The 27,520-nt window shown below is 44.7% G+C and overlaps 1 protein-coding gene across 2 annotated transcripts in view; it reads right to left on the reverse strand.

The window, feature by feature from the left end:
• Positions 1-1,250: 1,250 nt before the first annotated feature.
• Positions 1,251-27,520, reverse strand: part of LOC137518920 (transcription elongation factor A protein 1) — a 44,046-nt gene continuing 17,776 nt past the window's right edge. The window contains exons 4-10 of one of the 2 annotated variants that reach the window (XM_068237382.1): positions 27,017-27,104; positions 24,049-24,191; positions 20,412-20,468; positions 17,302-17,456; positions 6,534-6,680; positions 4,750-4,821; positions 1,251-1,848 (exon numbers count right to left, since the gene is read on the reverse strand). In XM_068237382.1, coding sequence (XP_068093483.1) covers positions 1,840-1,848; positions 4,750-4,821; positions 6,534-6,680; positions 17,302-17,456; positions 20,412-20,468; positions 24,049-24,191; positions 27,017-27,104 — 671 coding nt within the window. In that variant the 3' untranslated portion in view covers positions 1,251-1,839. Of the gene's footprint in view, positions 1,849-4,749; positions 4,822-6,533; positions 6,681-17,301; positions 17,457-20,411; positions 20,469-24,048; positions 24,195-27,016; positions 27,105-27,520 lie in introns of both variants that reach the window. The other variant, XM_068237381.1, reaches the window with a different exon arrangement.

Genomic DNA, 27,520 nt, shown 5'->3' on the forward strand with positions numbered 1-27,520 from the left:
CCTTCCCGCAGGAGAAGGCTGTATTTAAACCCCCCCCCCCCCCCCCCCAAACACCGGGGGCAAAAATCCACAACTTTCCTGGTCATGGATTTTGCTGCCCGGGAGGCAGAGCTTTGATTTGTAGCTCTGCCTCCATTAGTATCAATCACCGCCCCTCTCAGTGAAAGAAGACAGAAGGGCAGGGAGAGGTGTCGATCAGCGGCAATTGATGCGAGTAGAGGTGGAGCTACACCGCTAAGCTCCGCCTCTACAAGGAAATGGAATTTTAAGAGGCTTCAGTCTCTTTAACACAACAGTGGTAACGGACTGTCTGGGTTGGATACACAAACAAACTCTTGGCCGTCAAGTGTTGGATAAGGAAAATGCATGCCTTCTTAAAAATGTCAATATCAGTGTGGGCCATTTCGGTGTGGGGCGAAACTGAAAAACATCGCACTATGCTCATACACCAACTCCGGGCCCGCGATTATTACTATCCCACCTCTAAATTCGAACAACTCGGGGGACAAAATTCGGGCACCGTCTATTGCCGTCGCCCAAATTACTTTTCCCCCCCCCTTGAACTAATTTGTGCGGCTCCCAAATCAGGCATACAGCGATGGCGCCTAAACAATCAGCGCATTACTGTGCCGCAATCAGCTGCTTTGCCAAAAACACCCACCGCTAGTCACCAGAGATGATCAATGAGGTGCAAATAATGTCTACTTGCATTCACATTTCATGTGCCGTAAATTGTATGCAGCTTGAACATGGACCAATCACAACTGATGGGAAGTTATAGTGATTGGTTCAATTTCAAGCTGCATTCAATTTACTTGAAGTTTGAATGCAAGTAGGAAATTATTTGCATGTCAATGACCAGCTCTACTGGTCTCTATTCCAGTGAAGACGGCCCATAAGGCTAGGAGACCACTAGAGCACTTTCAGTAGCATTTATGCTTTCTATGAATCTAGAAAGCACTTTGCTATGAAAAAGCTAGCAAAATCCAAGCACCATTTTATTCTCTGTATAGCCCATAAGCCACAGGTGTCGAACTCCAGGCCTGAATGGCCAGACCCATGCCTGTGTTTAGGATGGACTGAGAAAGAGAGGAATGTGTTCTACCTGATGGACCACACCTTTCCTGATTCAGACCCATCAATTACATTTGAGCGGGGTAAAAAAAAAGTGTGAGGACCTCTGCCCTCGAAAGACCAATTTATCATCCCTTCCATAAGCTGAATGAGTAATGAAGCGTACACAGCAAAAGTACAAACAGTCTGAGTTTTAATGAAAATTCTATAAAACGAAGTCCAGCACAACACAATGTTAGGTGGGAATGAAGCTCAAACTAATCAAGTTTTAACAAAATAACTTACTTTGGTGTCACAATTACTCGGCAATTTCCAGCTCATGATCCGAGACAACATTTCTTACATTGTATAATCAAGTCATCCCCCTTCTCCACAATCTGCATCAGTATTATTTACACTCAGCTCTGGGGTGCAAGGTGAACGGCACACTATAATACAGTCAGGGTATCTTCTAAAGGCAAAACGGATTTGTAATCTTTATACAGTAACAATGATAATGCTAGGATTCTGATGATAAAAGTTTCAAGTTGATCACTATAAAAAAAATCATTTTTTTTAAACTTGCACCATAAAAATTGGGGCATCCTATTTTTATTTTTTAGCAAGGTGAAATATTTCCACAAATTGTTCTGGTCATATAAATCCATAGATCCCTCAAGTCGAGTCCAGCTATAAAAACAAAAGAAAATCTGATTCTGGACAACTGTTCGGTTTGCCCGATTACAAAAAACGGCGGTTTCCTGGGAGGTTTGGTGACATATTCTTCTAGCAAAACTGAAGCAAAAAGAAGAAAAAAAAAATGTCAGGACAAATTATTTCACAGTGAATATGTCAAATAAGTGCAAAGTATTTATTTATTTAAAACTGCACAATTGTTTCAAACACATGTGAAAGAATGCTGGAAGGTTAGGTTTACACTGGTGCATTGCATCGGACAATATAATCAATGCAATCATATTGTAATGGTACGTTCACATGGATGCATTAGCAGTGCGGTATGTTGAGCTGCATAAGATGCACTTTCACAGTTGTAGTGAAGCATACATTTAATTGACTCTATACTTTACTGTATTTGCTGCATTGCGTACCGAATGCACGATGCAAATTTCACAGCACCTCAGTGTGAACCTAGCCTAAGCGTGGAGATTTTCAAAAATTATGCAGTGAACAATCAGGTTACTTTCACACTGACATGTTGTGTTGCATTGGGAAATATAACACATATAGTTGCAGATAGGCCAACTCACTGACCAAGGAAAGGAGGGTGGAGGGTGAACTGGCATGTGCGGGGGCCTCAGCATTTACAGTGCGGTGTGGAGAGTGCTGATGTATCGCTACCTGTCTTTGCTCCAGCTTGCATCCTCTAGTGTTCCCGGCAGCTTTACAGACTGGCCACTAGAGCTCCAGCCTCACTGTGGTCACATGGCAGTAAGTCTGGCAGTCTAAGTGACCAGTTATGAAAGTTCCCGGATACACTAGGATGCAAGCTGGAGTGAAGACAGGTAGCTGTACATACTGCTGCACGCTCCCCTGTGCACTCTGCATGGGGGTGCGATGGCGGCACATAGGGACTGGGGGAGAGGGTTGACCAATCAGTGGGTTATAGCTTTAGGCCTATTTTTAAGTCTAAAAGAGCATGTGGGTGGTAGCCAGCGTATACATAAGAGGGCTTATCTGCGCATATTTACCATAATAGCATAGCAAACGCAATGTGATTGTATTGTAAGGGTACGTTCACATCAGAGTGTTAGCAGTATGGTGTGGTGGTGCACGTTTACAGCTGCGGTGATGCATACTTTTATGCACTGTGTGTGTCACATTGCACCGCTAATGCACAATGTAACATTTCCTGTCTGTTTTTACAGGATTTACAAAGCAATGCCCCAGTGTGAAACTAGCCTTAACAAAATATGCGGCTTTCTGAGTTTTTACACAATGTGGAAACCCATTTCTATAGGTTCAGTGGGCTTGTTTAAATCATACAAGATTTTCTGTTCAATACACTTTAACTACTTAAGGGCCACGGGCCTTACCCCCTAGTGACCAGGTCATTTTTCCCAAATTAAGCCACTGCACTGTGATCCCCCTTTTCTACCCACTAACAGAGCTTTTTGTTGGTGGGGGTCTGATCCCCAGTGGAATGTTTCTTTTGCATTATTTTTTAAATACATTTTACCTTTTTTATTTTTTTACTTTCCCAGCCCGCCAGCCAATCACTGTGATCAGCTGTCATAGGCATCAGCCTGATGATGGAGATGCGCGTGCCTTAGCGTGTGCAATCTCCTGCAAACCACGCCCCCAGGACTGCACGCCGATATGAGTTAGGCGGTCCTGGGGTTGCCACCATGTCCACGCCAATTTGCATGGCGGGAGGTAAAAGGTTGATAACACACACACACACACACAAAAGTCAGGGCTTTGGAATTTCAGTCAACTATCATTTTCACAAGATTTTTTCTCTCTTTTATTTTCTCTACTTTTTTATTTTCTTTGCTGTTGCCTTTCCCTTCAGGGTTAGGAAGTAATGGGAAAAAAAGTGAGAAAACTCCATATGCCCAACCAACATGCAGCAAATAAGGTAATGTTCACAGCCACACTGTAATGCGGGCGGAACGTCGCACTGCTATGCAACACCGATGTGACATTCACAGTGTGTCCCAATGCATGCGTTACAGTAAAACATGCACATTAACTGTGACAGTGAAGCATACATTTCATTGACTGTATGCTTCACAACACGTGGATAATGTGCGGCGCGACCTTCCAGTTGCATTTATGCTTATAGAGGGAAGGCAATGTCCACTGTTGTGAACCTAGACTAAACAAAGCACTGCATACCTGTTACTAACTTCCAGGCTCTTAATCAGGATAAAGATGGCCGTACATCAGGTGGCTTGGCGGTTGATCGACCAACAGATTCGATTATTACAATCGAAAAACTGTGCCGCCAAGTGCATACCCGATTGACGATGCAACTAATCCTGCAAGATGCATGGCCAGCTTGATTGATCAGGTGCGCGGCGCTAATGGCAAGCAATATCGGGAAGAGCAAACGGCGCTGTCCCCCAGTGTATAAATGTACATGTATGAGTGCATTTATACATTGCCTGTTCTGTGTTGCGTTGCCCATCCATCTTATGCTAGCGCATAGCATGCATCGAGTGCGACGTCACACACGTGCCACGCCGGCGGGGAGTACAGGGATAATGGAGAAGCGTCGAGGTGGCGGATGCAGAGATTTCATGCTGAAATCAAATCGGAATCAGTCTGTGGTGTATGGGCAACCAACATATCTCTCTCCGATTAGATTCTATCAGAGAGAGATTGATCTCTAGGTCGAATAAGCCCATCATCGCCGGATGTATGGCTACCTTTACAGTTGCTATGTGGAACCCATTCAACAGAGGATGGATATTGTAAGCACAAAAGTAAATCAATGGTCCCCTTTGCAGTAAAACTGATGAAAAGGGACAGACTAGACAAAGGTGCGGATGTAAGAAGGGGTTAAAGTAGATGCAGCATCACAATATCTGAACACTTCCTGCTGTGCTCAGCAAGTCATTTATCATTTCTGCACCTCCATTTACTTATCTGGCTCTATTTTCAGCCTTCTCTATTAACACCAGGGCAATTTAGATAATTTTAGAAAGGCTTCCTTTAATAATGATCTCTTACCTTCCACCGATTTCCACATTCGTTGCAGAATACAAACGTTGTCATAGGTTCATCAGCACTGCGGGTCTGGACCTTTTAAATGCAAACATGTGCGTCAGACATATGTAGATAAACACGTTTGTATTCAAGACAGTGTACAAAAAACCACACACATTAAAGGACCACCATTGCGTCATATTATAAAATTGAAAATCCATATTTATAAAATGTATATTTGTTTCAGAATAAAATGTGCAATTTACTTTTTCCACTATGTCCCAGTCACTAACAGTAGGTTGTAAAAATCTGACAGGTTTTGGATTAATCCATATCTTCATGGAGTATTCTTAAGGTTTTCTTTATGTTCAAACGTACTTACTAAATGGCAGTTGCTCAGTCCAACTTTTGTAAAGAATATAGTAAATACTGAGAATTCCTCATGGACAGTGTGTGTGTGTAAGGTTTAACTTTAAGGAGATGGCTGAGAGGCAGAATACCTTCTCCGTGATGGAGGGCGATCTGGGTGTCGTCTGCATATAGGTGGCAGTTGAAGCCAAAAGAGGAGATAAGTTTTCCAATGGAGGCAGTTTTAAATTTGAGAACAGCAAGGGGCCAAGAACAGAGCCATGGGGGACCCCAAATGAGAGGAGGTGGAGGCTGAGGATTAATCGTTGGAAGGAGGTCTTAAAGGAAGGATTTGAGAGGTAGGGAAAGAACCAAGCTAGGGCAAGGTCTTGTATACCCGTAGATTGCAGAGATTGTACTAGCTGGGAATGATTGACTGTCAAATGCTGATGAGAGGTTGAGGAGAAGGAGGATAGTGTATTTTCCTTCGGCCCTAAAGGACACCATTAACGATACAATCCAACAGACCATTGATAGTTTCCAATGATTGTTATTATTGATCAAATTGATCGGCCGTGATTAATAATGGCTGAAAACCTGCTAACAAATTTGATCATATTAATGGAATCAATTAGCTATTGGATCAATCTGATTGTATAGCTTAGCGGGTTTTCATCGAAAGTGGGCACAACGAATTGTTTCCAATATATCATAACGAGGAATGGAACCAATCGATCTTCCCCTGGATTGTATTGTTAATGGGCAACACTGCCACCATTGAGTCTGTCCTCTGCTCCTCCATCATTGTCTGGTACTTGTGGGGAAATGGAAAGGACAGGCATAAACTGCAGAGGGTAATCAGTGCTGCTGAGAGGATCCTCGGGTCACCCCTGCTTCCACTGGACGTCCTCCATACATCTAGAATGATGTCCAGGGCCAACAGGATTACCCAAGACCCTCACCACCCCGGTATGTGCTTCTTCAACCTCCTGCCCTTAGGTCGCCGCTATAGGACCATTTGCACCAAAACCACCAGGCGTAGAAACACCCTCTTCCCCCAAGCGGTCCTCCTGCTCAACTCGTGCACTCTCCCAAATGACATTCCCTAATCCCCCTTAGCTGCCCCAATGGATGAGAGTCTGTATGTAGGCTGTTCCCTGCCGGCAGCACTGCACTATATGCCACATGTATTTGCTTTTGCACAATGGTCTTGCCTATGTGTTGTTGCTATCGTTAGTCAAGTTGTTGTCATTGTTGTTCTGTAGCTATTACTCTGTACCATGTTGATGTGATTCATTTGCACTACCTGAACTTTGCTTTTAATGGTCTAGCGTCTACAAATAATTCCGGGTGCGGCGTCTGCCGCATTTGGCGAATAAAGTCGATTCTGACTCTGAACAGAGTCTAAGCATGTAATTACAACTATAGTATACATTAGAAAGCCAGAGTTGTACACTTACCTGTGTATATGTACAATTCTTCTTTTTGCACTTTCCACAGGAAAACAGGTCAGTCTGTGTACCACCAGTTCTGGCCATCTGGTGCTCTCGAATGGCCTCCTTAGTAAGGTTCTTCCTCATTTCCTTAAGCTCATCACTGGCCATTTCCTGGACAAGAACAAGAGACAAGAAGCTTAAAGTGGACCTGAACTCTTGCACAGGACAGAAGGAAAATTGATAGAAATATACCCTGTATATGTATTTACAGAGTTTAGCGTGTCTACTTCCCCCTCATTTGTGTCTAATCATTAGTTGTAATCTGATCTCTCCCCATGTCACATGACTGCCATGGCAGATAAGCTCATTTGGAAGTACAGGCTGTTAATGTCTGCTTCCATGAATCAGGAAGTAGAAACTGTGCACATTTATTTTAGGATTTGTATCAGCTGTAACAAAGAAATGATTTTTTTTCTTTAAAATATTATTTTGCTGTTGCGTAACTTTTAGAGTAGAGAGGAAGTTCTGAGTTCAGGTCTGCTTTAAAGGACAGGTGCAAGGAAAAATAAAAAGGGATCTACTTACCCGGGGCTTCCTCCAGCCCCTGGCAGCAGGTATGTCCCTCATCGCAGCTCTGGCGTCCTAGAATCTCCTCCGTTTCAAATGTCAGCATCTACTGTGCCTGCATGAGTGCACGATCGCACTTACATTGTCTGGAGCATTCCTCTGCAGTCGCAGAACTTCTACGCAGAACGCTCCATGCCACGTGATCGTAAAACAGTGCGGCTGCGCAGTAGATGCCGACCTGGCAAGGTCGGCATCTGAAATGGAGCGGATCCCGGGACACCGAAGCTGCAGTGAGGGACAGACTGCCAGGTGCCAGAGGAAGCCCTGGGTAAGTAGATCTCATTTTTAATTTTTTCATGCACTTGTCCTTTAACCCCCTTGCCGGTCCAATTCCTGCGGCAAGTTGGCAGCACAGCACTTTTTTTTTATTTATTTATTTTTTTAAATCATGTAGCGAGCCCAGCAGCTGCATCCCCCCCACCCACTACGATCGCCACCGGCGATCAAAGCAGGAAATCCCGTTCAGAACGGGATTTCCTGCTGGGCTTCCCCGGTCGCCATGACGTCACCGACGTCATGAACGTCAGAGGGAATCCCGATCCACCCCTCAGCGCTGCCTGGCACTGATCGGCCAGACTGCGCAAGGGGTCTGGAGGGGAGGGGGGGGGGGTGGCGGCGCGTAGCGGCGATCGTAATATGCACGCAGCTAGCAATGTGCTAGCTGCGTGCAATAAAAAAAAATTATGCAAATCGGCCCAGCGGGGCTTGAGAAATCCTCCTGCGCGGGTTACCCCGAGCTGAGCTCGGGATAACCGGCAAGGAGGTTAAGAGACAGCCCCCTTACACACTCCTAGGAGTTCTGGTTCACCATGAGCTGCTGGGCAATCTGTAACTCTAGTTACTTAATGGGCCAAAGGGTTGATTTGCAAAGACAGATTAGGAAAAACAAGTATTCTCGATTGTTCTGACCTGCATTAGGAGATGCACCACAGTCAAGCCTCTGTGCCAGGCAACATCTCCACTTCTACTTTATCAGTTTTTCAGCACAGAAAATTAAGCAGCTTTAACCCTCTTGGATAGTTTTATCTGCTAATTTATGCGTCCCAGCGCGATACAGGCCTCTTGCACACTGCATGCATTTCAGATTCCGATTCCGCTTTTTAATCTGTTTTTACATCCGATTCCGATTCAGATTTTTAATCTTAACTGCATGCTACGTTTTTTGATCCGTTTTTCTGTTGAATGTATTCAAGGAAAATCGGAAACGGAATCGGAATCGGAAACGGAATCGGAAAACGGATTTGCAGTGTGCAGGGAGCCAATCGGAATCTGAAATGCATGCAGTGTGCAAGAGGCCTAAAACACATCAAATTCTGGTCCACTGATGTTTTCCCCACTTTGGCCCACTGTAGACCACCAGGGAAGCAATCATAATACATTTCCTTCAAACACGGTAACTCCAGCACAGGAGATTTGGGTGCAGCCAGCGCCACCATAGGCCGTAATAGAAATTACGGCTATAGCAGCGCACAAGGAGCAACTTCGGCGCCGTCAGAAGATGGAGCTGAAGTTACTTTTAAAACACAATAATTCAGCTTTGCTAGAAGCCAAATTATTTCATTCTCCACCATCCATGGCGGCCTGGAGAGGGAATAGTATTTAACCACTTCCCGACCGCCGTATGTACAATTGGCGGCCGGGAAGTGCACCCCGCAAGGACCGCCGTATTGACAAATGGCGGCGGTCCTTGTAGGGGCATGGGCGGAGCAATCGCGTCATCCGTGACGCGATCCTCCGCCTCCGCCTGGCGCCGCTCACCCGCCGCAACATCCCGCCGGCCATACGGAAGCGCCGGCGGGATGTTAACCCGACGATCGCCGCATACAAAGTGTATAATACACTTTGTAATGTTTACAAAGTGTATTATACAGGCTGCCTCCTGCCCTGGTGGTCCCAGTGTCCGAGGGACCACCAGGGCAGGCTGCAGCCACCCTAGTCTGCACCAAGCACACTGATTTTTTACCCCCCCTGCCCCAGATCGCCCACAGCACCCATCAGACCCCCCCCCTGCCCACCCCCCAGACCCCTGTTTGCACCCAATCACCCCCCTAATCACCCATCAATCACTCCCTGTCACTATCTGTCAACGCTATTTTTTTTTTATCCCCCCCCCCCCTGCTCCCTGCCCCCTCCTGATCACCCCCCACCCCTCAGATTCTCCCCAGACCCCCCCCCCCCCCAGACCCCCCCCCCCGCCCCTGTTTACTGTATGCATCTATCCCCCTGATCACCTGTCAATCACCTGTCAATCACCCATCAATCACCCCCTGTCACTGCCACCCATCAATCAGCCCCTAACCTGCCCCTTGCGGGCAATCTGATCACCCCCCCACACCAATAGATCGCCCGCAGATCCGACATCAGATCACCTCCCAAATCCATTGTTTACATCTATTCTCTCCTCTAAACACCCACTAATTACCCATCAATCACCCATCAATCACCCCCTATCACCACCTGTCACTTTTACCTATCAGATCAGACCCTAATCTGCCCCTTGCGGGCACCCAATCACCCGCCCACACGCTCAGATTGCCCTCTGACCCCCCCTTATCAATTCACCAGTGCATTAATTACATCTGTTCTTCCCTGTAATAACCCACTGATCACCTGTCAATCACCTGCCAATCACCTATCACCCATCAATCACCCCCTGTCACTGCCACCCATCAATCAGCCCCTAACCTGCCCCTTGCGGGCAATCTGATCACCCACCGACACCATTAGATCGCCCGCAAACCCGCCGTCAGATTACCTCCCAAATGTATCGTTTACATCTGTTATCTTCTCTAAACACCCACTAATTACCCATCAATCACCCATCAATCACCCCCTGTCACTGTTACCCATCAGATCAGACCCTAATCTGCCCCTTGCGGGCACCCAATCACCCGCCTACACGCTCAGATTGCCCTCAGACCCCCCTTTATCAATTCGCCAGTGCAATATTTACATCTGTCCTTCCCTGTAATAACCCACTGATCACCTGTCAATCACCTGCCAATCACCTATCACCCATCAATCACCCCCTGTCACTGCCACCCATCAATCACCCCCTGTCACTGCCACCCATCAATCACCCCCTGTCACTGCCACCCATCAATCAGCCCCTAACCTGCCCCTTGCGGGCAAACTGATCACCCACCCACACCAATAGATCGCCCGCAGATCCGACATCAGATCACCACCCAAGCGCAGTGTTTCCATCTATTCTCTACCCTAAACACCCACTAATTACCCATCAATCACCCCCTGTCACTGCTACCTATCAGATTAGACCCCTATCTGCCCCTAGGGCACTCAATCACCCGCCCACACCCTCAGAATGCCCTCAGACCCCAGCCCTGATCACCTCGCCAGTGCATTGCTTGCATCTATTCCCCCCTCTAATCACACCTTGAGACACCCATCAATCACCTCCTGTCACCCCCTAGCACACCTACCCATCAGATCAGGCCCCAATTTGCCCCGTGTGGGCTCCTGATCACTCGGCCAAACCCTCAGATCCCCCTCAGACCCCCTTCCGATCACCTCCCCAGTGCATTGATTGCATCTATTTTCCCCTCTAACCACCCCCTGAGGCACCCATCAATCACCTCCTGTCACCCCCCTAGCACTCCTATCCATCAGATCAGGCCCAATACAACCTGTCATCTAAAAGGCCACCCTGCTTATGACCGGTTCCACAAAATTCGCCCCCTCATAGACCACCTGTCATCAAAATTTGCAGATGCTTATACCCCTGAACAGTCATTTTGAGACATTTGGTTTCCAGACTACTCACGGTTTTGGGCCTGTAAAATGCCAGGGCGGTATAGGAACCCCACAAGTGACCCCATTTTAGAAAAAAAGACACCCCAAGGTATTTTGTTAGGTGTATAACGAGTTCATAGAAGATTTTATTTTTTGTCAAAAGTTAGCGGAAATTAATTTTTATTGTTTTTTTTTTCACAAAGTGTCATTTTTCACTAACTTGTGACAAAAAATAAAATCTTCTATGAACTCGCCATACACCTAACAGAATACCTTGGGGTGTCTTCTTTCTAAAATGGGGTCACTTGTGGGGTTCCTATACTGCCCTGGCATTTTAGGGCCCCTAAACCGCGAGGAGTAGTCTAGAAAACAAATGCTTCAAAATGATCTGTGAATAGGACGTTGGGCCCCTTAGCGCACCTAGGCTGCAAAAAAGTGTCACACATGTGGTACCGCCGTACTCAGGAAAAGTAGTATAATGTGTTTTGGGGTGTATTTTTACACATACCCATGCTGGGTGGGAGAAATTTCTATGTAAATGGACAATTGTGTGTAAAAAAATCAAACAATTGTCATTTACAGAGATATTTCTCCCACTTAGCATGGGTATGTGTAAAAATACACCCCAAAACACATTATACTACTTCTCCTGAGTACGGCGGTACCACATGTGTGGCACTTTTTTACACCCTAAGTACGCTAAGGGGCCCAAAGTCCAATGAGTACCTTTAGGATTTCACAGGTCATTTTGCGACATTTGGTTTCAAGACTACTCCTCACCGTTTAGGGCCCCTAAAATGCCAGGGCAGTATAGGAACCCCACAAATGACCCCATTCTAGAAAGAAGACACCCAAAGGTATTCCGTACGGAGTATGGTGAGTTCATAGAAGATTTTATTTTTTGTCACAAGTTAGCGGAAAATGACACTTTGTGAAAAAAAACTATTAAAATCAATGTCCGCTAACTTGTGACAAAAAAATAAAAACTTCTATGAACTCACCATACTCCTAACGGAATACCTTGGGGTGTCTTCTTTCTAAAATGGGGTCATTAGTGGGGTTCCTATACTGCCCTGGCATTTTAGGGGCCCTAAACCGCGAGGAGTAGTCTTGAAACAAAAATGACCTGTGAAATCCTAAAGTTACTCATTGGACTTTGGGCCCCTTAGTGCAGTTAGGGTGCAAAAAAGTGCCACACATGTGGTATCGCCGTACTCGGGAGAAGTAGTATAATGTGTTTTGGGGTGTATTTTTACACATACCCATGCTGGGTGGGAGAAATACCTCTGTAAATGACAATTGTTTGATTTTTTTACACACAATTGTCCATTTACAGAGGTATTTCTCCCACCCAGCATGGGTATGTGTAAAAATACACCCCAAAACACATTATACTACTTCTCCCGAGTACGGCGATACCACATGTGTGACACTTTTTTGCACCCTAAGTGCGCTAAAGGGCCCAAAGTCCAATGAGTACCTTTAGGATTTCACAGGTCATTTTGAGAAATTTCGTTTCAAGACTACTCCTCACGGTTTAGGGCCCCTAAAATGCCAGGGCAGTATAGGAACCCCACAAATGACCCCATTTTAGAAAGAAGACACCCCAAGGTATTCCGTTAGTAGTATGGCGAGTTCATAGAAGATTTTATTTTTTGTCACAAGTTAGCGGAAATTGATTTTAATTGTGTTTTTTCACAAAGTGTCATTTTCCGCTAACTTTTGACAAAAAATAAAATCTTCTATGAACTCACCATACTCCTAACGGAATACCTTGGGGTGTCTTCTTTCTAAAATGGGGTCATTTGTGGGGTTCCTATACTGCCCTGGCATTTTAGGGGCCCTAAACCGTGAGGAGTAGTCTTGAAACGAAATTTCTCAAAATGACCTGTGAAATCCTAAAGGTACTCATTGGACTTTGGGCCCTTTAGCGCAGTTAGGGTGCAAAAAAGTGCCACACATGTGGTATCGCCGTACTCAGGAGAAGTAGTATAATGTGTTTTGTGGTGTATTTTTACACATACCCATGCTGAGTGGGAGAAAGATCTCTGTAAATGGACAATTGTGTGTTATAAAAATTAACAAATTGTCATTTACAGAGATATTTCTCCCACCCAGCATGGGTATGTGTAAAAATACACCCCAAAACACATTATACTACCGTACTTTTCGCCGTATAAGACGCACTTTTTCTCCCCAAAAAATGGGGAGAAAAAGTCCCTGCGTCTTATACGGCAAAGGCAGAGAATCCCCGACTTACGAACGCCCGCCGATACGAACCGCGACCCGACGTCGGGGATTCCCTGCCTGTGGTGCTGCTGTGGCCGTCTCTTTCCTCCCAGCTTCCCTCTACCCGCACCTCGGGTCCCCCCTGCGTGTCCTCGGGTCCCCCCTGTGTGAGAAACAGCAGCGCTTACCTTCTCCATCTTGCCCGCGGCGATTGAAGACATCTGGCTTCAGTGGGCGTCTTCCTCTAGTGCCGGCTTGTAATGACGCATCATCGATGACGCGTCATTACAAGCCGGCACTAGAGGAAGCCGCCCACTGAAGCCGGATCTCTTCAATCGCAGCGGGCAAGATGGAGAAGGTAAACGCTGCTATTTCTCACACAGGGAGGCCCGACCCGAGGACACGCAGGGGGGACCGAAGACACCAGAACGGGGGGCAGAGAGCGGACACATGGGGGGCAGAGAGCGGACACATGGGGGGCAGAGAGCTGACACATGGGGGGCAGAGAGCTGACACATGGGGGGCAGAGAGCTGACACATGGGGGGCAGAGAGCTGACACATGGGGGGCAGAGAGCTGACACATGGGGGGCAGAGAGCTGACACATGGGGGGCAGAGAGCTGACACATGGGGGGCAGAGAGCTGACACATGGGGGGCAGAGAGCTGACACATGGGGGGCAGAGAGCTGACACATGGGGGGCAGAGAGCTGACACATGGGGGGCAGAGAGCTGACACATGGGGGGCAGAGAGCGGACACATGGGGGGCAGAGAGCGGACACATGGGGGGCAGAGAGCGGACACATGGGGGGCAGAGAGCGGACACATGGGGGGCAGAGAGCGGACACATGGGGGGCAGAGAGCGGACACATGGGGGGCAGAGAGCGGACACATGGGGGGCAGAGAGCGGACACATGGGGGGCAGAGAGCGGACACATGGGGGGCAGAGAGCGGACACATGGGGGGCAGAGAGCGGACACATGGGGGGCAGAGAGCGGACACATGGGGGGCAGAGAGCGGACACATGGGGGGCAGAGAGCAGACACATGGGGGGCAGAGAGCGGACACATGGGGGGCAGAGAGCGGACACATGGGGGGCAGAGAGCGGACACATGGGGGGCAGAGAGCGGACACATGGGGAGCAGAGAGCGGACACATGGGGAGCAGAGAGCGGACACATGGGGAGCAGAGAGCGGACACATGGGGACCAGAGAGCGGACACATGGGGAGCAGAGAGCAGGACCATGGGGGCACACAGCAGGACCATGGGGGCACACAGCAGGACCATGGGGGCACACAGCAGGACCATGGGGGCACACAGGAGGACCATGGGGGCACACAGCAGGACCATGGGGGCAGACACCTAGGGGCAGACACGTGGGGCAGACAGCTGGACACATGAGGACACCATTTGGGGGAGGTCAGGAGGTCATGTACAAGGTGCTCCTGAAATATGGATGCACCAGGTTTAGTTTTTTGTTTTTTTCCTTGGTTTTTGACCTCTAAACCTAGGTGCGTCTTATATTCCGGAGCGTCTTATACGGCGCGAAATACGGTACATCTCCTGAGTACGGCAATACCACATGTGTGGCACTTTTTTGCAGCCTAACTGCGCTAAGGGGTCCAAAGTCCAATGAGCACCTTTAGGCTTTACAGGGGTGCTTACAATTTAGCACCCACCAAAATGTCAGGACAGTAAACACACCCCACAAATGACCCCATTTTGGAAAGTAGACCCTTCAAGGTATTCAGAGAGGGGCATGGTGAGTCCGTGGCAGATTTCATTTTTTTTTGTCGCAAGTTAGAAGAAATGGAAACTTTTTTTTTCTTTTTCCTCACAAAGTGTCATTTTCCGCTTACTTGTGACAAAAAATAATATCTTCTATAAACTCACTATGCCTCTCAGTGAATACTTTGGGATGTCTTCTTTCCAAAATGGGGTCATTTGGGGGGTATTTATACTATCCTGGAATTCTAGCCCCTCATGAAACATGACAGGGGGTCAGAAAAGTCAGAGATGCTTGAAAATGGGAAAATTCACTTTTTGCACCATAGTTTGTAAACGCTATAACTTTTACCCAAACCAATAAATATACACTGAATGTTTTTTTTTTTTTATCAAAAACATGTTTGTCCACATTTTTCGCGCTGCATGTATACAGAAATTTTACTTTATTTGAAAAATGTCAGCACAGAAAGTTAAAAAAATCATTTTTTTGCCAAAATTCATGTCTTTTTTGATGAATATAATAAAAAGTAAAAATCGCAGGAGCAATCAAATAGCACCAAAAGAAAGCTTTATTAGTGACAAGAAAAGGAGCCAAAATTCATTTAGGTGGTAGGTTGTATGAGCGAGCAATAAACCGTGAAAGCTGCAGTGGTCTGAATGGAAAAAAAGTGGCCGGTCCTTAAGGGGTAGAAAGCCCTAGGTCCTCAAGTGGTTAAACACGGCCGGGACTTATGTAAAAGCAGGATCAGCCATATATCAGCTGTATCCTGCGCCCAAGTCTACTGGCGCCAATTCCTCTCATACGCCATTTTCTAGCCATCCGCTGTATGTATGGCAATCGATTCCCCTCCCCCCCCCCATACTCCTGCTCCGCTGTGATTGGCGGGGTACTGATTAGATGGCGTGTGTGCACATGCATCAGCCAGAGAGATAGCATGTACACTCCAGCCACATGCACCATTAGTTACTAACAATACATTGCCTTAGAGAGTGATGATGGCCCAGCCATAAATCAATATGTTCTAATAGTTTAACAGCAAGTAACCATAGCTTAAAGATGACACACAATTCAGAAAAGGCAAGCAGCCAGCCTGAGCTAAACTCTTCCTGAATAACAAAAAAAACCAACAAAAAAACAAACAAAAAAAAAACTTCAGTTCACACTTAAAGGACAACTGAAGTGAGAGGGGTATGGAGGCTGCCATATTTATTTCCTTATAAGCAATACCAGTTGCCTGGCTGTCCTGCTAATCCTTGGCCTCTAATGCTTATAGTCATAGACCCTGAACAAGCATATGCAGATCAAATGGTTCTGACTTGACAGATCTGACAAGATTAGCTGCATGCTTGTTTCTGGTGTTATTCAGCCATATAGATCAGCAGGACTGCCAGGCAACTGGTATTGTTTAAAGTTTAACTGTCGGGCATAACATCTTTATTTTTATCTGGTAAACAAGTAATAAGGATGCTAACCAGGCAATCCAAAAGTTAAAATCACTATTACTTTCCTTGTTGATAAATGATCATTCCCCAGTTTACCTGACTCTTATTTGGTACACACAATGAAGTTGCAGGGCATGCTGGGTTGTCCTCTTTTGCTTCTCTACTTTCCCCTCAGACTTAACTAATGCAGCCTGATTGGCTGACGCCTCTCCTGTTCCCTCCTGTTTTCCCCTCCCACACCTCTGTTCCTCTCTGACTGGCCAATATTTCTCATGCCGAGACAATGCACTTTCTATAGTGGAGGGTGGGAAATGCATATACAATCAGGCAGAGGAGAGAAAGGGAGGAAATGACATCAGGATTGGCTTCAAAACAGCCACAGTTAAAATGGGAAATGCCAAGAAGGATTTTCTCCTTTTTTACTGTAGAAGAATCACTAAAATCAAAATGTGGACAGTGCAATACATATGTTAAGTAGAGCAAGTATTTATCTACATATATATATATATATATATATATATATATATATATATATATATATATATATATATATATATATATATATATATATATATATATATATATATATATATATATATATATGTGTGTGTGTGTGTGGGTTTTTTTCTGAGATGGCATGGCCGACAGCTCCTCTTTAAAAGGAAATAAATATGGCAGCCTCTCACTTCACTTGTCCTTTAATTGACTGTGACCCTTTACTGCCCTGCCAAATGCAAAAACATCTAACACATCATAACATTATATTAAATGCTCAAAAGGAACAAGATAAAAAAAAACTGCACTCAGCAACCTGAGAAAATGAATATGGCTTTCGTGACTATCATTTACAGCCAGTGCCTAGTGAGCATAAAGCGATAGATTTCTCAGGGGAATACAGTGTTCCACAGTACAACTACTGAGGGACATGAGTGACGAATTTCCACTGTCACTTGAAAGGTGATGACTAAGACAAGCATATTGCTATGTTCCTGCTTGCGCCATCACACACTCACCTCTGCAGACATCTTCGCAAATGCATCCGGGGGGATGTTGCCACAAAGGACGCTCCTTCGCAAGTTGGGGTTTTTTGCATCCTTTAGGTTGGCAATTCTGCTGCGTACTCTATTCTTATACTTGGCATCTGTGTTTTTAAATTCTTGAAATACTGGTGCACGGACGTAAAGGAAAAAATGACTCCAGGGATGTAAAACCATAGCAGAAGTTAGATAATGCAGCCAATGTTTCACTCCAGGTCACTAGGCCATTTGCCTCCAGCTTCCCATACATACATACAGGTAATCCCCGGTTAAACGAGATAGGGACTGTAAGTTTGTACTTGACCTGAATCCGTTCTTTAAGGTCCTGTTCACATTATAAATCACCAGCGCCATCACAAGCACTGAGCGATGTACACTGTGATTTTTAAAGAGCTTTTTCCTGCGATTTGCACTTAGAAAAGTGCTTTTATAAAATAATTGTATTAAATACAATATATTTATTCATAAAAGCGCTCAGGAAATCGCTATACAAAGCACTTTTCCAATCGCTTTGCAATTTCCCTATACCGTCCATTAAGTCAAAGTGCTCAGGAAATGTAGCACGTTTGTAATTTCCTACATGTGAACACTGTCATAGGAAATCATAACACAAGCACTTTTAGGGCGATTTTCAAAATCGCCAGCGTTTAAAAAACAAACAAACTGATAGTGTGAACAAGCCCTAAGGGCACGTTTCTATTACAAGCAGTGCGATCACCGCACCGCAAGCAAACTGCAGCTAAAGTGGCTAAATTTAGGAATGGCATGCTGCAGTTTTCCGCAGTTGGCATCAGAGTCCCATAGCGAGAGTAATGAGCCGCACCGCATCAGGGTGCAAGTTTCCCGAGGGCCCCAGTGCGAGATCACAGGTGTGCTTTACAATTTTAAAAAATGTGTATGCAGAGCTCAGACTTCGCTATACAGTAGCAAGAAAAGTATAATAAAAAAAAAAAAAAAAAAAATCAATAAATTGTCCATTTATAGACAATTTGTTTTACCGTGGACTGATGAACTGCAAGGCTTTTGGAGATACTTTTATAACTCTTTCCAGCTTCATGAAAGTCAAAAATTCTTAATCGTAGGTCTTCTGAGAGCCCTTTTGTATGAGGCATCATTCACATCAGGCAATGCTTCTTGGAAAAAGCAAACCCAAAACTGATGTGTTTTTTATAGGGCAGTTGTAACCAACACATCCAATCTCATCTCACTGATTGGACTACAGCTGGCTGACACCTCACTCCAATTAGCTCTTGGAGATGTCATTAGTCTAGGGGTTCACATAGTTTTCCATCTGCACTGTGAATGTTTACATGATGATTTCAATAAAAACATGGAAACAATTATTTGTGTGGTATTAGTTTAAGCAGACTGTGACTGTCTATTGTTGTGACTTAGATGAAGATCAGATCACATTTTATGACCAATTTGCGCAGAGATCCATATAATTTCCAAAGGGTTCACATACCGTACTTTTTCTTGCTACTGTATAATATAGTGTACCACAACAAAATGTCATTCTACCAGTTTAAGTCATCCTATTTAATAAATCAAAATGTCATTCTAACAGTTTTAAAATTGCCTATTTAACAAGCAAAATGTGGGCAGCAACTGGTTGCTATTATAGCTTTGTCCAGCGCCACCTCCGCGACCTCCTCAAATTGGGAACAAGGATGTCGCTCGGATCCTTTATTGCTATTATTACTGATTTATGATGCGCCAACATATTCCATTGTGCTGCACCGAGCAATACATTTGGGGTACATAATAATGCAGACAACGTATACACTAGATATAAACATTGCTACATAATACAGAATAGGTAAACATAGGCTTCAAATCACTAAAGGTGCGCATACACATGCGACTATAGTCGTTTGAAACGATCATTTCCCGATCGTTTCAAACGACGATCGTTTAAAAAAAGCAGCCAACGACCAGTCTAACGACGGACGTGCTAGATCGTTCAAAACGAACGATCTATCTTGGCGGATTTTTTCCAACGACGATCGTTTGCAAAAGTAGTACATCGTTGGGAACGGTCGTTCGTACTAGGCTTGACATGCGCATTTCACTATTTCTCTATGGAACTTTTCATTTTTATGCGCAAGCGCAATAGTTGCTTTCTGTGATGTAATGTTCGTTCTAACGATCTGATCGTTACACACCTTTTAAAACTAACTTTACTTAGGTCGTTCTTTCATCAATTAAAAGTTCGTTCGTCGTCAACAACGAACGATCGTTGTCGCATGTGTGTACGTAGCATAAGGGCTGTGGTTTTTTTTTTTTTTTTTTTTTTAAACCAAAGTGTCGGTAAAGTATCACATTCGGTATTAAAATACCAAATGTGATACTTCACCGACATTTTTTTTTTTTTTTTTTTTTAAACCAAACAGGCCTTAGTGATTTGAAGCCTATGTTTACCTATCCTGTATTATGTAGCAATGTTTATATCTAGTGTATACGTTGTCTGCATTATTATGTACCCCAAATGTATTGCTCGGTGCAGCACAATGGAATATGTTGGCGCATCATAAATCGGTGATAATAGCAGTAAAGGATCCCAGCGACATCCTTGTTCCCAATTTGAGGAGGCCGCGGAAGTGGCGCTGGACAAAGCTATAATAACAACCAGTTGCTGCCCACAGGAGAGCCCAAGCATGTTCTGCAAAGCATATGTACAGAGGAGATGTATTCTGCCCACTTCAAATGCAGTAACAAACATTTCAAGTGGACCTGAACTCTTGCGCAAGGCCGAAGGAAAAACAGAGAAATTCACCCTGTATGTATGTAGTGTGTTTAGCCTGTCTAATTACCCCTCATCTGTGACTAATTACAAGTTGTAATGAGATCCCTCAGCTGCATCAGCTGGCTGACATAGCAGACAATTTCTAAACAATGGATGTTGACCCTGTGTCTGCTTCCATGAAAGCAGGAAGTAGACACACTGCAGATTTATTGCAGGATTTGTACCAGCTGTAACAAAGAAATGTTTTTCTTTAAAGGTTATTATGCTGTTGTGCATCTTTTAGAGCAGAGAGGACATTCTGAGTTCAAGTCCACTTTAAGTCTGGCAAATAAAAGGATATCTTCTTCAATCTGAGCCCCGATCTCTTCATCATCTGCACCAATGGTAATGTAATCATCTACCGGAAGACAAATTGAACATTAACACCAGAAATCGGTTACACACAACCATGTTGTTGTTTTGATCCAGTCAAATCAGTTGTGAGAAATCCATTCATTATGTTCCAAGCCTGTCCCCAAACAGCGCTGATCCGCTGGGCAGTCTGCCCTGATGCTTGCTGCCCAAGTAACAAAAGCAGACAAAACCCTAATGTGAGCACCGTAATGCCATTCACATAACTAAATGTTAATGTGTCAGCAATGTGCAGAACAGGCTTTTACTAAGAAATGTGTTTTCATCTACCCCTTGATAAGAAGAGAATGCACATGTTCAGATCCTAGTCCTACGAAGAGGGGAAGCAGATTTACATCAAGAAAGGAAATGGCATGTGTAGTGTGCAGATGGTACATTTTCAGCATGCAGAAACTCTCTTACTAGAGCAGAAAGATGGAAAGCTTCATTATAAACACAGTACACTCCCTACACAGTTTTATGTGCTCCCGCAAGCCCTACATCACAAGTGAACCAAGTGTCTTCACTAAATATTTGTATGCCCTCTGGTGGCAACAAACTGCATTGCTAAAACAACATTAGAAACAGAATGCATTTATTTATTTTTTTGCAGCAAGTCATGTAAATTTGGGCGCAGATTAAACTTAGGCACCGCCAAAGGTGTCCTAGTAAAATAGTGCCCCTATTTTTAGCCACGGTTTCTAAAGTGGGCAGTCCCAGTGCCTGTTATTTTATCCGGTGACTCTGGTGCCCAAATGTACTGTAAAAGTTGCTATTTGCAGCATTTTACATGGGCTTTTATGGCAGCCCCCATAAGCGTTAGGCATAGATAGAGTAGGGTTATGAGTAGGTGAGGGTGGTCAGGGTTAAGCATAGATAGGGGAGGGCTAGGAGTGAGGAGTGGTTATGGTTAGGCATAGATAGGAGAGGGTTAGGAGTAGGTGAGGGTGGTCAGGGTTAAGCATAGATAGGGGAGGGCTAGGAGTGAGGAGTGGTTATGGTTAGGCATAGATAGGAGAGGGTTAGGAGTAGTGGAGGGGTGGTCAGTAGTGATGGGAATTCCGGCTCTTCTCTGAGAATCGGCTCTTCTGAATCGGCTCCCATTAAAGAGCCGGCTCTTACGGCTCTCAATCGGCTCTTCATTAAATATCACTGGACACCACTCAGAATCGGAGGAAAAGCCCGCCCCGTCTCCATGACAACTCCAGACTTCTTCGCTGACTGGGGCAATCCCTCCTGCTACTGCTCTGCCTGCCCCATACACTCCTACAAGCTGCACGAGGAGGACTACATCTCCCAGCATGCCTCAGCACCCTTTATTGCACAGCAAATCAGAGCTGTGTGGGGCAGCTGAGGCATCGGCTCTTTAAAAACCGAGAGCCGGCTCTTGTCGTTCACAGCAAAGAGCCGGCTCTTAGAGCCGGCTCGTTCGTGAACGACCCATCACTAGTGGTCAGGGTTAGGCATAGATAGGGGAGGGCTAGGAGTAAGTGAGGAGTGCTTATGGTTAGGCAGAGATAGGGGAGGCCTAGGAGTAAGTGAGGAGTGGTTATGGTTAAGCATAGATAGGGGAGGGTTAGGAGTAGGTGAGGGGTGGTCAGAGTTAGGCATAGATAGGGGAGGGTTAGGAGTAGGTGAGGGGTGGGTCAGAGTTAGGCATAGATAGAGGAGGGTTAGGAGTAGGTGAAGGCTGGTTAGGCATAGATAAGGGAGGGTTAGGAGTAGATGAGGGGTGGTTAAGGTTAGGCATAGATTGGGGAAGGTTAAGAGTAGGTGAGGGGTGGTTACACATAGATAAGGGAGGGCTAGGAGTAGGTGAAGGGTTGTTAGGAGTAGGTGAGGTCTAGTTAGGGTTAGGCATAGACAGGGTAGGGTTAGGAGTAGGTGAGGTGTGGTTATGGTTAGGTTTAGATAGGGAAGGGTTAGGAGTTGGCTGAGGGTAGTTAGTGTTAGCATAGATGAATGCAGGGGTGGGGGTGGAAGAAGTAGGTTGAGGGTGGTTAGATAATAGATTGTGGGAGGGTTCAAATCAGACTTGTGGTACAGTAGGTGAATTAGAGGCTATAGAGGAGAGGTGAATTGCACACACATGGCTGTCAGTACATATTGGCTAATTTTCAAAATATTTAGCAACCCTCTCTAAGATCCAATATGATGCAGGGTGGGGGTGGGGGGTTTCAAACAATTTTCTCCTACGGTAGGGGGCTCTGGCTACATACTGGGGTGGGAGGTGTCTGGGTATATACTAGGGGTATACTATGGGCTATATATTAAAGGGGGTTCCGGCTACCCCCACAAAATATAAGACCTCCCCGAAAATAAGACCTAGCACATATTTGTAAAGAAAAATTAATATAAATATATAAGTGTCTTATTTACGGGGAAACACGGTATATCTGTAATTTTACTGTTCTACTATTACTGTTATTTTATGCCCATTTTCCCCACTGCACTTTTAAATGTGTGCCATGTGCAGTACTGTTTAATGCTCAAAAATAGACTAATTAAAACGTTAATAGTAAAAATATAAACTATCTATCCATGTGTAGATTATTGGATAGCAGCCTGGCCACACTGACAACAAGCTAAACTCTCCCATCACTGGGGCTGGAGTTACACTTTAAATACAAAGGGTAAAGTCTCTTTTCAGATATATGTTGGACAGAACACAATACATGCAATATTCTTTTTAAAGGACAACTAAAGCTACAGGGATATGGAGGCTGCCATGTTTACATCCTTTCAAGCAATACCAGTTTCCTGGCAGCCCTGCTGATCCTCTGTCTCTAATACTTTTAGCCATAGCCCCTGAACAAGCATGCAGCAGATCAGGCGTTTCTGACATTATTGTCAGGTCTGACGAGATTAGCTGCATGCTTGTTTCTGGTATGATTCAGACACTACTGCAGCCAAATAGATCAGCAGTGCTGACAGGCAACTGGTATTGTTTAAAAAGGAAAAAAAAATATCCAGCCTCCATATACCTCTCACTTCAGTTGTCCTTGAAGCCTTAAAGGGAATCTGAAGTGAAAATAAAATGATATAATGATTTGTATGTGTAGTACTGCTACAAAATAAAACCTTATTAGCACAGATATGAGTTTCATATTGTTTCCAGTACAGGAAGAGTTAAGAAACTTCAGTTATCTATGCAAAGGAGCTTCTGTGAGCTCTATGACTATATAAAGTCATGGACAGCACTGTCTTTTGAAGCTCTTATCTCAACTGTCATTATTTCTTCGTTTATGTTTGTTCCTGCAGAGAAAAGTTCAAAGGATCACTAACCTGCTCTTTGAAATAATTTAGAATGCTGAGAGTAGTGGTGAAACTTCAATTATTAGAGAATGATGCAATGTTGCAAAAAAAAAAAAAAAAAAAAAAAAAAGGGGAAAAAATATACCAATACACCTGAAAATAAAAATATGAGACTATTTTCTTTGCTACTAATGTTCTATTAATTATCCGTATTACACAACCAATTAATTATACTATGAGGTTTTTTTTTTTCTTCAGCTTCAGTGTCACTTTAGGCCAAGGCTTGTTGTTTGCAAAGTCACACGACTACAAGGAAGGGAACTGAAACTCACCTCCTGTTTTCAGGGCTGCAGAAATCAGCTCTCTGCATTTAATCCTGACGGGATCTGAAGTGCTGGGAGCTCGAGGATAGGATGTAAGGTAGTTATCAGGGAGAGAGGTCTCCTCCTTCCGAGAGCTGGAATTACTGCTGGAACTGCTGAGGAGGGGGGGGGGGGGGGGGGGGGGGGGGGGGGGGGGGGGGGGAGGGGGGGTTAACAAGGAGAGCTTATCATCTAGTGAACTGTGCAGAACTGCACACACCAAACACAGTATTCCAGAATTACACATGTAATCACTGCAACAATAGTGGAGAAGTGTGAAATCTAATGGAGATGCAACCAGAAATGTAGATTTGCAATGTATTGGTAGTGTTCAGCTTAAAGGAATACTATCGATTCACATATTTTTTTCTATTGACACAGGAATTGTTTGGGAAGTGCTGCTAAGTACTGGTGTATACATTTTAGTAGCAACTTCTTTGTTTACGGTTATCAAAATACATTCAAACTTTACTGACGCCAAAACTGACGGCTGACTGAGCCATGAGAGGGGAAATTCCCCTCACACTTGATCAATTAACTCTATGTGTAGCTCTGTGTGTGACAGAGAGAAAGCTCCCAACAGCTGCAGCTCCTGTGTTTCTGACTGAAGTGTCTGAAGAGAGCAGAGGAAATGTAATTCTGATAGCTTTTTCATACTGTTTTTGCTTTCAGAGTTTGATATGTTTGATATTTGCTTTCTGTAGTCTGCTTCAATGCACAGCCAGAGTTGCATATCAGCCACCCCTTCTGCAATTTATTTGTCCCAATACAGCTAAATCCTACCCTGGTGCCAGGCACACTATTACATTCTGTCACTCTGTAGGATTCTCTCTCTCGGGCAACAGTTTGGGGCCCAATGCTGGATAGATGCATTGTTAGCCTCCAGAATAAAAGTGCATCCTGTTGCTATGGAGTATGCCGAGGCACATAATGAAGCGGACGGGGCAAGTAGGAGTCCCCTGTCCTTGGCTTGTGCTGGGCGGCGTCGATCCTCCAAGCGGATCACTTGCAGACACATCAAGGGGGATTGGCAGCCACCAGACAAAGGCTGAATTCTCTGCGCAATCTGTGGTGCATTAACAGCCGGCTCCTCAACTGTAGTAAATCAACTACTTACACAGAGTAAAAGCAGCTCTATTTTCATTCAACAAGCAAAATGTGCACACACGCAATCTGTCTCCCCTGAGGATAGAGCTCAATCCTAGGTGCAGTACTTAAAGGCAACGAGTGCTGTACAGACACGCCGCTCTTGTATAGCAGAGATTCATGCACTGTAGGTACTGGGTTAAAAGGAAACCAGAGACGGAAAAAGATTTCAAACATACCTGGGGCTTCCTTCAGCCCCATCTGCCTGGATCGCTCCCACGCCGCCGTCCTCCGCTGTCCACAGCTACAAGAACCGGGTCCTGTCACTGACGTCAGTCGGAGCCAGCCTATGCAGGAGAATTGCGCCTTCTACATATCTCTCCAGCAGCTGCTGGAGATAGACAAACAGCGCACTTCTCTTACGCTAGACTGGCTCCGACTGGCGTCAGTGACGGTACCCGGTTCTCATAGCTGTGGGCAGCGGAGGACAGCGACGTGGTAGCGATCTATGTGGATGGGGCTGGAGGAAGCCCCAGGTATGTATAAAATCTTTTTAATTTTTGTCCCTGGTTCACTTTAAGGAGGGACTTAAAGTGCTCGTACAAGGAGAGAAGCATGCCTGTGAAGATGAAGAGGGTCCCAGGTGGCAGCACACGTGTGGCCAACAATCAGGAAACCTTTGGAGCATCCACAGGCTTCCATCTACTGACGTACATAACTTTTTTTAATAAAGGTTACAGGTATATTTAACCACTTCACCACTGAGGGGTTTTACCTCGTGAGCACCAGAGCAATTTTCACCTTTCAGTGCTCCTTCCATTCATTCGTCTATAACTTTATCATTACTTATCACAATGAAATGAACTATAGCTTGTTTTTTCCGCCACCAATTAGGCTTTCTTTAGGTGGGACATTATGCCAAGAATTATTTTATTCTAAATGTGTTTAATGGGAAAATAGGAAAAAATGTGGGAAAAAATGTATTATTTTTCAATTTTCGGACTTTATAATTTTTAAATAATGCATGATGCTGTAATTAAAACCCATTAAATTTGCCCATTTGTCCCGGTTATAAAACAGTTTCAATTATGTCCCTATCACAATGTTTGGTGCCAATATTTTATTTGGAAATAAAGGTGCATTTTTTTCAGTTTTGCGTCCATCCCTAATTACAAGCCCATAGTTTATAAAGTAACAGTGTTATACCCTCTTGACATAAATATTTAAAAAGTTCAGTCCCTAAGGTAAGTATTTATGTATTTTTTTTAATTGTATATATTTTTTTCTTTAATTACAAAAAAAAAATAAAATTGGGGAGTGTGGGAGGTAATGAGTTAATTTTTAATGTATAGCTAATGTATTTGTATATGAAAAATGCTTTAGGGTGTAGTTTTACTATTTGGCCACAAGATGGCCAGTGAGTTTTTGTTTATGCGACCTTGCAGGAAGTTCAGGGAGCCTGGGCAACTTTTTTTTTCACAATGAAGCAGCTGATCATTGCGGGGGGGCTTAGATCAACGAACGGGAAAGGTTTTTCCCGTTCATTGATCTCCGGGCGAGCGGGTGGTAGAGTGCACAAGCGCGGGGGGCGAGCGGACGAGCGAGCGGCGTCAGGTACGGATTTCTCCGTCCCTTGGTGGTAACAGGGTGGAAAAAGGGACAGAGAAATCCGTACGGCTGGGGGTAAAGTGGTTAAAGAAAGTGTGTGACACCTATACATCCGCCAAGACAGCCTAAAGTAAGTGTAAGTGTGAGTGTGTGTGTGTGTGTGTGTGTGTGTGTGTGTGTGTTTTCATTTCCTATGTGTACAGGTTTGTAGCTACACAAAATGATGTAAGCTAAATGAAAGTACCTCTCTTCCCTTGCATCCGGGCTATTTTGGGAAGGTGTGGGCTGATCTTTCTTCTTTTCCTCTTGATCTTTGTCAGATGAAGGACCATCTAGGGAAACAATGCAGGTAGGCAGACTGTTATAGCCTCCACTTTCTGCTCAGATAACTCCTTGCCTTGCAAAAGCATACTAAAATCTGCCTACAAACCTTTGAAAGAGGAACTTTAACCAAGGTTTTAACTTCATTCCAATCAGTAGCTAATACCCCCTTTTTCATGAGAAATCTTTACCTTTTCTTGAATAGATTGGGGGGGGGGGGGGGGGGGGGTTACAGGTCTGTATGGATTATGTGGTGAAACCCCTCCCATAGTGTGATGTCATGACCATAGTCCTGACAGTTTGCCATCCATCAGTGAACCTCAATGCATTATGGGAAATAATACAACTGCCAAGCAAGCAGTATCTCCCTCTATGCATAGAACTCTAAGTAACTAACATTCCATACAGATCAACTGACAGAACTAAA

The sequence above is a fragment of the Hyperolius riggenbachi genome, chromosome 5 (assembly GCF_040937935.1).
Source record: "Hyperolius riggenbachi isolate aHypRig1 chromosome 5, aHypRig1.pri, whole genome shotgun sequence".
In the NCBI taxonomy this organism is placed as follows: Eukaryota; Metazoa; Chordata; class Amphibia; order Anura; family Hyperoliidae; genus Hyperolius; species Hyperolius riggenbachi.